Genomic DNA, 14,774 nt, shown 5'->3' with positions numbered 1-14,774 from the left:
CAAAGTCCATAAGTGATTATTATCCTTTCTCATCGATTTGGATATTGAAAACCACATAATCCAACCCCTTTGATGTGTAGAGTACAATCCTCAATCTTTTCAATCCAAAAAAGGATCAGTTTCTAGTCAAATGCATATCCAGTGTTACTTTGGAAAAGGTTTTCAAAATTAATGACACTTAGACTGCCTTCTGACTCTTTCACAATGTGGCCCTCCCCACTTAAGATGGCATGAATCCCTAAAATATCGCTGTATCTAAGGAGACCATTGCACTCGCTCTTTAATGACATAAAATACTTTTGAGGAAAAGAGAGAAAAATAGCAGCTATTAAAAGTTATACATCTCTGTCTCTCAGATCATACCGTCTAATATTCCTATGTTTTCAAACTGAGGCAAGAAAATTGCAAAATTAAAAAAATAAAAATAATTACAATTTCTTACTAAGTCTAAAACATTTTGGGCCATTATGGAAATATATAGAAGGCATTCCAAGCAATAAAAATCTTGACCTGTAGTAAATGTAAACTGACATACCCTCAAATGAGGCAATGTTATGATTCCCGTAGTGCCTTATCACCCTCTAATTATTTTGAACATCCCCTTCCAGTTCATCAGCACCTGATGACAACTGTATACAAGTTTTACTTCAGGCCTATCACTCTTTCTCGTGTATATAATCACAGTTGGTTACTCAGGATCCAAAGCCAAGATATACAAAGCTTAGAAAGTGTAGTCAACAGCTTTAATGTGTAGAGTACATTCCACTTGACCCTCATTCAACTGTCAGATGTTTGCTGGAGCTGGTGAGAAGATGATATAGGAAATAATGTCTTTTTGCTGTCTCATCCACTTCAGGAGGGAAGAGTTTCTGCTGCAGTGATGGGGATGGCATTAGAATTTCAGCATGAGGGGGTCACAGTTAGTGTGGTCACAGACATAAAATCACTGTCTCTGCCCATTTGGCACATACAGAAAAATCCCCTGGCATGAAAGACAGTGTATTTGACACTACTAGCTATTCCCTGTGCCCCCCAACCTGTCAGTGGTTTACTTCCAGGCCAGGAAGATACTACTGGTGACACTGAGGTGAAATTAACTATAGGAGCAGTCCTATGGAGTAGCTGATAGTCAGCTGCTGGGCACATGAAAAGGGGCCAAAAAATGTATACTGTGTGGGAAGTGGCATATGCCTAGGTAGTTTAGTTAGTTAAGTTAATTATTTAAGTTTGTTTAAAAAGCTAGAGCACATATCCAGCAAGACCTATTTTAGGCATAGCCTCCTGTATAGAGATGTTGCGGTCAGATATTCACATGTAAAAGGACATGACAAAAAAATGTATAAACATTACATTAAGAAGAAATACATTGGAAGTACAACAAAGACTGTACAATACCAGTCAGGTTTTTCCTTGTAAAAGTACATTATAAAACAAAATCAAAGAAATGTAAAGGCCGTTCTAGTCTAGCACACCGCTTTTTTGCGCTGATCGTAATCATCAACAAATCTCAATATCTCCCCTTTGTTGCATTAGAATTGACAGAGTTACTCACACAGTATTTTTAGCTGTGCATACTGGAACATGTAAAAGTTATATTTCCAAGTTTCTTTTTCCTGAGAATAGAACAGTGTGAACTTTTAATCTCTTATCCAGAGCATTTTGCTATTTGTACTCCCATGTGGTTTTATTAAAACTAACCACATAAATCCATCTCATTCTCATTATCAGTCCAGTCTCACTTCTATACCAGTGAATTGAGTTACAGCATCTTCTTGTGTGCTTTTCCTTTGTTCCACCGAGTTTCAATTAATTGTTTTTGTCTCGTTTTCATGAAGGATACCTACCTTTCTACAGCACTACATTTAAGACTCCCTACAAGACTTATTTTGGAGCTCATGATTCTTTAAACTTCCTAAATGCTTTTGCTCCATTATCTTATGCATAAGCGCGTTTTAATTTTTTTTATTTTGTGTACATGTACCACTGAAAATGCTTTGGACTCTGCACTGATAAATGCTACTTTTCATTATTTTGCAAACATCATTCATGACACTTGATTAGTGCATTTTTTGGGCTGTTCTCCTGTATTTCTTAAATTGTCATGCATTTGAAGATGCATGGCTTTTCTTAATGACTACATTCACTGTGAACGGTATAGCTTAGTCCTTCCTTTCGAAAGGTGTAAATGCATTATCATTGCTTTAGAAAGATGACTGCCAGCTATTAAATACATTATCTTGTCTTAAGCTAGTTAGGATAGTTGGAAGGTTTGGAAGATACAGTGTTGGAACCTCATTACGGCTGAACACATACTTGTACAAGATTATTGCAGTTAGCTTCAACCATAGAAAACAGAAAAAAAATAATAATAATAGGCTGGGGAGGTTCATACATAAGTGGAGCCCCTAGTATTAATCTGCAGCATCCTGGAGTGTTAAAGGATTTGTATTAGATACTTTTAACATTATTTACAAATGCGCATAGTGACTCAGGTTATGCTGAGTTGTTACTAAGAGCTAAAAGTGATATCATGCAATCTATTCTTAAGATTCATTCTCTTCCCACAATGTAGATAGTTCATAACTAAGAAGGGTGGGGTTCACTGTTTTTAAAACCTGCTTTGCAGTATGATAAATATGTAGAATATGTACAGACACACACACGCACGGATGCACGAACGTACAGAGACACACACACACACACAAACACACACACACACACACACACACACACACACACACACACACACACACACACACACACACACACACACACACACGCACACACACACACACACACACACACAGAAGAGAATGACTGACTGAATCCCTGACATTCAAAAGAAAGTCACCCCCCCACACCCCCTGCTTATTTACCAACTCTGAGAACACACTACAGTGCGGAAAAGAGTAAATTCACTGATCCCCATTGTAATGCAATCTCCATTCAAAAGCTTTGACATTTAGGAAAGTCAGTCATACTGTCTCAACTAAATGATGTCTGACTTTCCACTGAATTGATTTTGTGAATGGGACCCATTTATAGATATAAATACACCATACTATTAAGAGTGCAGAAATCAGCACTGATATGGACAACACTACTCCATAATAGCATGGTGGGATCCATAAAAGAAGGTCTCTCAAGTTTCATTTCAAAGGAATTTTGATGCCTTTAAATCAGATTCATAGGCATTTGACAGAGTGGCATTGGAATCTATTACATGTTCCTTTTAAGTATACCTATACATGTACAAGTACACACACACACACACACACACACAGACACACACTCTCACATACTCAAACATGCTTCTTACATATTAATCATTTGAACTCTGAAATATGAACCAACTATCAACCAACTATCCCCAAGAAACAATAGTACTCGGAGACTTTAATATTAATTGGAAAAGCTGTACTTCTCAACCGCCCTCTACCCATCTTAATCTACATGGGTTTACTCAAACTATAGGTTCCCCCACAAGGACCAATAAACACAATAACACTGAAAGTACCCTAGACTGGATACTAATAAATAGACATCAACAAAGTTATCAAGTAGGGACTCTCCCTGAGGATATAAGTGACCATGCTCTCACCTTCATAATTAGAGTCGACAGACATCCCAAATCCAATTACCTATAGAGCAATCAGGAGTAATAAAAATTTTAACCCTGATATTTTCCAAAATGAACTTAGAGCATGCAACTGGTCACCCCTCAAAAGTCTAATCCTAGAGGAAGCGGTAAGCTACTTTAATAGTAAATTCCTAAATATTCTTGACCTCCATGCTCCAAAAAGGACCATTAAAACTAGAAACAAACCTGCCCCCTGGCTCTCAAAAGAGACAAAACAAAAAATGCTACTCAGAAATAAAATCTGGACCAAATGGCGTACTACTAAAAACCAAGAAGATCACATAAAGTTCAGACAGCTAAGAAATGAGACAAAAAAAGCAATATTGTCAGATAAAAGAAAGTACTACATTCAACTCCAAAATACCCAGCAAAGTAAACCCCAAAAATTCTGGGCAGGTATAAATGCTCTCTTACACCCAGGCCGTACTGTCACTCCCCCACCTGTTGGTGCTGATCAGGACAATCCAAAGCAAATTGCAAGCACTTTTAATACCTTCTTTACTGAGACCATTCAGTCTCTTGCCAATCAACTATCTCCCAACAGCTCATCTCCTTCACCCTCCAATACCACCTTACCTCCCCATTTCATCTCAAATCCATCCCTACATCCCTTATCCATACCCTTCTGCAAAAACTCAAACCTACCACCACTGCAGCCGACCTCCTTCCTGCAGAATATCTACAAAAAGCAGCAAATGCCATAGCCTACCCAGTTTCCATTCTGATTAACAGAACAATCTCTGTGGGTGCTATTCCTTCCATTTGGAAGATTGCACACATTATCCCACTTCACAAGGGTGGAAATTCTAGGGAACTATCGAATTACAGACCAATTGCCATACTATCTCCTCTGGCAAAGATCATGGAGAAATGCATTCATATGCAACTGTTAAAACACCTAATAGATAACAACTTACTAGCTAACTGCCAACACGGCTTTAGGCCATTTCACAGTACTACTACTGCCCTTTTATCCTTCTCCGACTGTATAAATAAAAATCGCAATAACAACACTCTATCCTCAGCCCTTTTTATTGATCTCTCCAAAGCCTTCGACATGGTTAACCACCAACTTCTCATAAACTTACTGAAAAACCTATCCCTTGATACTGTTACTATACAATGGTTTGAATCCTACTTAGGCAATAGGCAACAAGCAGTTATGTGGGAAAACAACCTATCTCCCCATCTCCCCATTGCACTAGGTGTCCCCCAAGGTTCTATACTTGGACCACTTCTATTCTCTATTTTTATCAATGACCTGCATACTGTTATCCTTCAGGCTTCCTTAATTCAATATGCCGATGACTCCACATTTATATGCTCAGCCTCAACTCCAGCAGAGCTTCAATCTCTCACCCAAAAAGTGTTTAACTCAGCTGAGGAATGGCTACATTGTCAGTGTCTCATCCTAAATCTTAAAAAAAACAAACTTTTACTTTTTACCCCCACCCACAGGGCCACATCTGTACACTTTACTGTCACATCTAACAATGGAACCATCATATCCCCCGACTCTAACACAAAACTCCTAGGAGTTCTGATTGACAATAACCTTAACTTTGAAGACCACATTAACAACACCATAAAAACAGTTAACAAAAAACTAGGCTCCCTATATAGAATCAAATCCTTTCTTACCCCACTAGCAAGAGCTACTATTGCCCAGACCCACTTACTCTCTACCCTCCTCTATGCCTCCCCTATATATACTAACCTCTCAAAAAACAACATGAACAAACTGGCCGTCTCCTACAACAATATAGCGAGATTTGCAACAGGCTCTCCATTTAGGACCCATCACTGTATTAATTATCACAATCTTGGCTGGCTAGAGTTATGCAATCTACTTCTATTTAAACAATTAACATTTGCCCATAAAATCCTGTATCAGCCTAACAACACACCAATTCTTACCAACCTTATCACCCCATACCACAACCTTAAGACCCTGCGCTCATCTAGTAAAATACTAGTACAAATACACAAAACCTACAATAAGGCAGGGGACTCTCTGTTCTCTAATACCGTAGGTAAAAACTGGAACTCTCTTCCCAGTGACCTAACCTCACTACCTTCACTAACACAATTTAAAAGTAGGCTTAAAACCTACCTCAAATCTCATTGGCTGTGCACCTGTCTGAACCCAGACTAACCTCTCATGTCTTCTTCTTACTAAGGTACTAAATCTTATTGACTGTATATTCTAACTGCCTAATGATAACCAGAAGTATATCTTCCTTTCAATTTATTGGACTCTCTTTTATATCAAAATATGACTTTCTGTCTCCCTACTATGTTAATATATATACTTAGCATAAGATACTACATCAAATGTGTTTTGAACTGTACACATTTCCTTATTTTTCCTAACTACTTACTCCAATATATTCTTTCATGTACTAAATTAGCTTAACTATATATGGTACTTCCACCTGTTAAACTTTGAATTGTTTTTAGTTTACTTTTGAGTTAAGTAAAATACTGTTCTGTACTCTCGAGGAGCTTTTCTCCCTGGGCCTCTGCTGAAAATGGATATGTATCCAACTGGACTAGCCCAGTCAACAAATGTAAAATAAAAATAAATAAATAAAATAAATAAAATGTTCTCCAGTCTCATGGATTTTTTTTTTGTAGGTCACTGGAGTAAATGACAATATCACAGGAATGACATTCAACCAATGTAAAATTAGTAACATCCCACTACTGAAAATTAACCTACTGAATGCTCTCAGCCTTAGTTGATAATTTAAACCATACAAATATATCTGTCCAAAGCAACATGTGATTGTGCCCTCTGGCTCCAGCTCCTTGCATTTTATGACAAATAATTTTTTGCAAAAAAACATGCAAGCAATGTCACAGTGACAAAATATTAATCTTTATCAATATATGAATAGACCTGTCAGCCTGCTGGTTTCAGTTAATGCAGTGTCATCAACATCTGCACATGGTCACAAATGTCAGTAATATCATGTGGCGCTGTTCCACTCATAAGCCACACCACCTGCTAAAACACAAAAATTATCACATAAAACTGCTGGATTTTTATGTCATACCATCTGTCATAACGGCAACATTATTAATTAAAATTGTTGGACTCATACATCATGCTCACTGTCAAACACCACATTATCACATGAGTGTGTTAGACTCATATGCCATGGCAGCTGTCATTTCACCAACATTATCACATGAAATTGTTGGACTCATTGGCCATGCCAGCTGTCAGACTCCAACATTATCACGTCAATCTGTTATGCTCATATAACATGTCCGATGTCATTTCACCTACACTATCACATGACTCTGTTGGACTCATAAGCTGTGGCACTTGCCACATTGCCAAGACTATCACATGAACTGTTGGACTCACAGGCTATGTCAGTTGTCATACAGCCCACATTATGGCTGAACACTGTTGGATTCATGCACCGTGCCAGATATTCATATAAAGGAGGTTACTGTCAATCATAACTCACAATGGCAGGCTGCATTGTAAGACCAGTATTTGTTCAGTAAAAGATATAATGTCATGTATCTGTTCTGTAGTACTCACATTGCCTACCATGAGCACCCTCATGTAAAATTATACTGCTGGCATACAGCAGCATGGCAAGTAAGACAATGCCATAATGAGTAGCACTGATGCCATATGGTACTTGGTTCTTCAGGCTAGTCAGTTTATATGGGAAAACGTTTTTGTGGATTCTACATTTTCTGTCTGTGCCTTAATGGATTTTCGGCTGGGTGTTTTGTTTTTTGTATATCCCAGAGACTTGCAAATAGGCTAAATTTCTAATCCACGAAACTGCTATTTGCAATGTGTTTTTGTGTGTGTGTGTGTGTGTGTGTGTGTGTGTGTGTGTGTGTGTGTGTGTGTGTGTGGGCTGACACCTAATCCAGAATTAGCTTCATATGTTATGCCGATTGGCTCATTGACTCAACTACACTTCTTAATAAGACACAATAGGTATCAGAAAATGAATGAATACATTTTACATGCCATCATATGTCTCAGGTATCACAATTTTGGTATGACATTGCACGGCATTGTTGGTGTCCTACGACATCATTTCTTATCTTGCATGACATTGTTGATTTTACATGTTATGACAAGGATTTCAGGTAGCATGGCATCGTTTGTGTTACACAGCTTATTTCATTTGGCTAAGCACAATTAGTCTCATAGTAGAGCATTTTTAGTCTCAAAAGGCATGGCACTCTGCCTCATCTGACATGGCATTATTAGTCATATGCTGTATGGTAATGTTTATTCTAACATCGCATGAAACTGCCACAGAGCATAGCATGGTCTCAGTTTGCACAACACTGTTCTCACTTAGCAATATAATGCTTGTCTCATTTTGCATGAAACTATAGGCATGGTTGGTCTGAGAAGTCTTACCCTTAAGTGTATCCCCTGCTATTGTTGCTCACATGGCATGACTTCATTTGTTTCTTGTGGTCCAGTATTGGCTGGTCTCAGTTACACTATTAGTCATCAATGGCAGAGGCTACTGTTGGTTTCCGGCAAAATAGCATTTGTCATTCTTGAGGTACAGTGCATGGTACAGTTGGTATCACCAAAAAGTGTCTTATGTAGAGTGATATAATGTAGATTTACATTCGGGGTACATCTTATTATACCTGCTAACTAGCTGCTGCAGACTGATTGCAAATAACTGTTATACCTCTCCCACATCTAAATCTCATCACTATGGAAATGTACAAAACACAACAGCTTTCTTCCTAAAGGTAAAATATTTTCCTTTGCTCTAATCATACAATTGTGTTACTTTGTAAGAGAGTATTTTAAAACATAACATAATGGTTAGGTATGCAATCCAAATTTCTTTTAAAATAAGAATACTTCTTCAAAAACTGAAACGGAAATAATCTTAACATGATTTAGTAACAAAGAAAACACACATTTTAATAGAGTTTTGATAATTTTTCTAACTAGGTCAATAGTATGCAATCAACATTTTAATATATTTGAAGGCTTCGATATTGTCGGCTTTCGAGAATATAATATAGATGCATATTTGAATGATCATGAATAGATACATCGATCAGATTCAATAACATCTACACTAAGTGTACATGATCTATATTCAAGAACATCCCTACAACATTTTTTGTGCTTTCTAGTCATTCAGAAAGATTATACTAAGTGTACCTGTTGTCTATACTTTGTGCTAAGCTTTATGAATCCCCCTCAGAATTTAAAGCTGCAAGAAAATCGGTAGAAAGGCTAAAATTAGGAGGAAGAAGGTGTGAGTTATGTTTTTGTTGTCTGTTCACTCAAAATGGTGTACCCTTAGTGTAGGCGTTAATGAATCCCAGGCACATATCTTCTTCCTTTGGCATTTTTTTCTCCTAATGCACTAGCTCTTTGTATAATCCTTTACCGTGTAATTAGCACAGTGTTATGAATGAGGCATAACTCTTATTACCACAACACGTATTGACTTGTATAAACTCAAAGAGAAAATGCCTCAAAGTTCTACTTAACCAAAAGAAGGAAGCACAAACATAGAAAATAACTCTGTGTATAGTATAAGGAAACTTATTGTTTGTCACTGGCCTGTTGATCAATTCTCAGAATGTTGTTTCTGGAAGATCACTGCTGTCTTGTAATGAAGAGTAGACTTGGAGAAGAGCGAGAAGGTGAATAGATTAGTACTAGGCTAACTGCCCTTTCAAGCCATTTTAAGCCTAGCTAATTATCCCTTGTGGGACTCAAACCCTGCACCTTGTGTTTGTAAGGCAAACACCTTAACCATTAGACTACCCTCCCAATGTTGCTTATTAATTGCTTGCTAATAATGAAGATGGAATTATTCATAGTAAACTGATTCATTTTCTTTATAGCTACCAGAAAATAAGCTTAACTAGCACATTTCCCACCAGTACACTGATAGTCTTATACTCGAAATCTTTGTATGCTAGTAGAAAGAAAGATTCAGTACAGCTTGCTGTTCTATGCAGTATGATTTTAAGCAAGTATAGTTAATGGTAATACCAGTGTTTTAAATTTCAGCCAGACATGTTAAGTAAAAGGAGTAACTTCATGCATACTTATAGTACCAAAACTTAAGTATTTCCTTTTAAGAAGCTTTCTGTAGTAATAGATTATTAATTAACTTTTCCTAGTCAATAGCTTTACAGCACAACGGGGCATAACAAAAAATAAAAGTGGTTTTATTTCAGATTATATTTGCAAAGGATGTTGCATTCCCACTGCTAGAATAATGCACCTCTGACTAAGAATAATAGAATATAATCACATTCATTTATGGCATATGTTTAAACTGTTCATTATTATATGCTCTGGATCCCTGTAAACTATCAGTATATAAATTATATACACAATTTAGAGAATGTATTAAAGACTTTGTATGCATTACTTGGATAAAAGGATGTGGCATTTTTGCTCTCCTGTCTTGCCATACTCCTGAGGCTTGTCTTGACAGCCTGCCATGGTTTATGACCTGCATAACTGATAGACTGATATAATAATTTGCTTTCATTTTTGGCAAGATCAGAATTCTGGCATGAATTGCAATCTCTACCAGTTGCCAGTCCATGGTTTCATCTGAGGATATCTACTAAATATTAAAGAGAACACACCTTGGAGTGGTTAATGAGTTTGCCATAAGCACACTGGAGCATGGGTAGACAAAGAATTATTCATATATTCTTCATAAACTGTTTTCTTAAAATGTTTACTTAACTGTCTGCTGTCCTCACTGTGGCTTCGTACTGTGGATGGGAAGCTTTCTACAACTAACACACGCACGCACACACACACACACACACACACACACACACACACACACACACACACACACACACACACACACACACACACAAACACACACACACACACACACACACACAAAGTGTTCTTGTCCCTAAATTACTAAAGCAAATGTTGTTTAATACCTGCGCTTGTTAAATGGGTAATTCCACAGTAAATACATAAAAGAGAGAATTTTGCAACTTAATGCATGCTGTAGCCATCTGTTTAGTCATCTGTTTAATACTACAAGATGTCTGAGTAACTTCCAGTCTTTCTATCTGTCTACTTGTCACTCTATTTGGTTGTCTGTTCATCTTTGCCTGTTAGTTTTTCTACTGGCTCAGCTACTTTATTGTCTCTGTATAAATACCCTATTTTGTGCATACTGGCCTTTTTACTCATCTCTCTCTCTCTCTCTGTCCTTCATATTGTAAGTCTTTCTATTGTACTCTGCAGACGAATGCTAGTCCAAATGTATGGGATAGAGTAAATCTAACAACTTACAAAAGTATCGTCATTTCCCAGAAACATGTGTAATGATATTGTATTACTGTGGAATGCCCAGTTAAAAATTGTTTTGTAAGTTCTGATGATGTTGACCTAATTTCTAACATTATTTCTTTTTCCCCCTTTTCAATCCTAGGAGGTGAATTAGTTATCCCTGTACTTGTAGAAGACCCTTTAGATATACCTCCTTTAGCTACTCGTGCACCTTTCATTACCCTTCCCCCTACCTTTCGACCCCTCCTCACCATTATTGAGACCACCAAAGATTCCCTGTCCATGACCTCTGAGGCGGGGTTACCTTGCTTGTCGGACCAAGGCAACGATGGTTGTGATGATGATGATGGCTTGCTGATATCTGGGTATGGCTCAGGGGAAGCCATTGACTCTAATCTGCCCCCTACTGATGATGAAGATTTTTACACCACCTTCTCCTTGGTAACAGATAAGAGCTTTTCCACGCCAGACATCGAATTTGGCTACAAAGCACATGCGCCCAAGTGGGAACACAAGAACATTAGACCTAAGAAACCCTCTGAAACGGGTAGGACTACTACCACATCATTACCCCCTGAGCTGATACACTCCACAACTTTGTCCTCGCCTGGAATGGCCGGCAAAATGAACAACCGTGAGCTCAAACCCCAGCCTGATATAGTATTGCTCCCAATGCCCACAGCCTATGAAATAGACAGTACAAAGCTGAAGAACCCTTTAATAACCTCCCCCATGTTCCGTAATGTGCCCACAGCAAACCCCACGGAGCCAGGAATCAGACGGGTTCCGGGGGCCTCAGAAGTGGTCCGAGAGTCGAGCAGCACAACAGGAATGGTCGTCGGCATTGTAGCTGCTGCTGCTTTGTGCATCTTGATCCTTCTGTATGCCATGTACAAGTACAGGAACAGGGACGAGGGCTCTTATCAAGTGGACGAGGCAAGAAACTACATCAGCAACTCAGCACAGTCTAATGGCACACTCATCAAAGAAAAACAGTCAGGTGCAAAGAGTGGCCACAAAAAACAGAAAAACAAGGACAAGGAATACTATGTATAAGGCAAAAAATAATGACTTATAAACTGCAATAGCTATATTACCAGTCTGAAGGCTTCATTTTACTGAAAACAGATGTAAAGTGTCAAGCTTTGCAGGAGAAACTGAACTCTTGACAATACTGTATTATAAAGCACACTAATGAGCATTGAAAAAGACACATTGCCACCAGAAGGGGAGTGTAAACTTCCATTTGCTAAGGAACTCTCCAAGTTGAAGAGAACATGGCCTACTCCATCTCTACTAGTGACTTTTGAAGCATTTGTGAACCTTGACTATCACACACTTTTAAGTTTACACAAAATGTAATTTTGTTTTTCTAGTCATTCCCATGCATGTATTTAAGAATGAAAAAGATAAAAAACTATTTTCAAGTGATTCTGCTCAAACTCAAGACAATGTTTTCATCATAAAACAAATATAGACAGATAAAAAAGCTGTTGCCATGTCAAAAAATATACCTTGGCATTCTTTTCGCATATCAGGTGGTAATGTCGGTCATTGTTTGCAATAATTTATATTTGGAGTTCAGTGAAAGAATATTCTGGAGCTAAAAGCTGATCAGTATTTCCAGGCTAAAGTGTTGCAGCTAACAAATTCAGAATGACTTCATTTACATTTTCAAGGCTGTTAAATCTGCCACAGAGAATTGTTCTGGGAGCTAAATACAAAGGATATACTGTGATAGGTTGGTCTGCTGAGCAATCAAACCTTTTTTCGAATTCTGGTACCATAAATGATTACTGTGCATGCGATTAAAAACAAACAAGACACGAATACATCATATGTTATATGATGTTCAGCAGAATGTAATGCAGACATCATAAAAGGCCAAACATATCGTTATGAAGTTACAAAATCATAGTTTGTTTTAAATGTATACACATTTTTTTCATATTTGATACTTGGAATTTTTTTGTAACCTTCATGCAACGACAAATCTACCCTTCCTCTTTTTTAAAATAAGCTGCTGTGACAAAAAGAATAAAAAAGAATATATATAGTAAGAAATATATATCTATATAACTGTACGTCTAAGGGATGATTACTGCAGAAATACATTTAAAGTCCCTTTGAGCGATACAAAAATTCAAAATGTGAAAGTGTGAATTTTAACTGTTTGTCACAGTCAACTGTGTCAAAAGCAAATGATATCAGATTTTGTTTACATATTTTATTACATTATTGCTGGTGTAATTTGTAGGTAGCAACATGTTGTACATAGCATTTAAGTTGATTTTTTTCGGGGAAATTAATGATTGTACAGAATTATAACTATCAGTTTATTGCAGTGTCTTTCATGTGGAGATGCAAAACTGAACCTGTGTAAAAAAAAAAAAAAAAAAAAACTACCAAGAAGATAAACTCCTATGTTTAATGGAAAAAATGTACAACTTTTTGTAAAAACTGAACAAATACATTGCTGCTGTTGTCTAGGTTTAGAAAACTACTCTCGCTGGTGTTTCCAAGTCGCATGAATATTTGACTATGAAGAGCTGTCATCAAATGCAAAATACCCTTCTCAACTGTAATGAGAAAATACAGCTCTCAGCTTATCAATTATTTTCATTGTAAGCGTGGTTTTTATTTTTGAAAAAGAGAAAGACTATAAAGATATGAAAGCACGATTTAGACAGATTATGAGAAAAATATATATAAAGATGATTATACCTTGATATCTATTGTTAAAGATTGCTGTTCCAATGTCTGAAGTCCTGTGAAATGACTTCCTGCTTTTTTAGTTTTCCTTTTCTGTTAACTTTATCTGTGTATCTTTATATCAAACAAATTTTTGGGAGTTTGTGCATTCTGTATGTGAGCATATTTACAAAACCCTGAAGGCTCAGTTCAGATTAATGTGCTGTTGCCACCTACTCCAAACTTTCATTTCTGTCCCTTATTAAGTTCTATGAGTTTTTCAATTTACGTTACAGGATATGCTTAGCAATAAAATGTTCTTCCCAAACTTGAATGTGTATTTATGATTTTTAGCAAATAGCATACAGGAAATGACCTGTCTGATACTATGACACAACACCACAGTAATATACTTTTGCTTAGGATATGACTATATTAGTGTGCTTGTAATTCTAGTTTTCTAGGTTTGGGATCTCGAATGAACATGGTCAATTGAAAATTGATCAAGACAAAGAGAACTAAGAATTTTATTTGGTAAACCTGTTTGAACTTCATTTTTCATTACCTTATTGCTAATTTCTGATCCCAAGATGCATTGCAGGAAGAAAGCATGAGTTGCTCTGATATGAATTGTTCTGATGGGTTGGAGGGTGGTAGAAGGATAAGGGTAAGTACTGCCAACAAACAAGACATACTCAGCTACTTCTAGAACAGTAAGCACTGCCAATAAACAAGACATACTCAGCTACTTCTAACTGCTGCTGTGGTCTTCTGTGCATTTAGTTGTCTTTTTAGCCTTTAGCCCCAAATGCTTCACTTCACAGAAATACTATGAGACTAGCAGTCACAGAATGTTAATGCACCAGGCCAGCATCCCCCCTTCCATAATCATATCAACACAATCACTCCCTTCTTTGCCACCTTGTCAGTCTTATGAGCACAAAGGGCCCTTTTTTATCTCAGTGCAGCTAACCATCAGCTTTTTCCAGATCTTCCCCTCATTCACTCCGTCTAGCAAACCTGCTGTAGCCTCCCCTGGGCTCATCTTCACCCTCAGTCAGAGCTGGTGAGGACAGTGAGGATACCGGTGCAAGGAGTGTGTCCTAAATCCTGATACTCCATAGCAGCCTTACC

General features: G+C 37.4%; 1 protein-coding gene across 6 annotated transcripts in view; it reads left to right on the top strand.

Moving 5' to 3' along the window:
- Positions 1-13,974, top strand: part of LOC122804267 (neurexin-3-beta-like) — a 1,298,689-nt gene extending 1,284,715 nt beyond the window's left edge. For 2 of the 6 annotated variants that reach the window (XM_044074044.1, XM_044074043.1), the window contains exon 7: positions 11,704-13,974. In XM_044074044.1, the coding sequence (XP_043929979.1) occupies positions 11,704-12,005 (302 nt within the window). In that variant the 3' untranslated portion in view covers positions 12,006-13,974. Of the gene's footprint in view, positions 1-11,091 lie in introns of all 6 variants that reach the window. The other 4 variants (XM_044074042.1, XM_044074041.1, XM_044074040.1 and 1 more) reach the window with 2 other exon arrangements.
- Positions 13,975-14,774: the final 800 nt, after the last annotated feature.

This window comes from Protopterus annectens, chromosome 6.part0 (genome assembly GCF_019279795.1).
Source record: "Protopterus annectens isolate FY-2018-M chromosome 6.part0, PAN1.0, whole genome shotgun sequence".
Classification (NCBI taxonomy): domain Eukaryota; kingdom Metazoa; phylum Chordata; order Ceratodontiformes; family Protopteridae; genus Protopterus; species Protopterus annectens.
The sequence above is the reverse complement of the archived record's forward strand: the minus strand, read 5'-3'. Positions and strand labels throughout refer to the sequence as shown.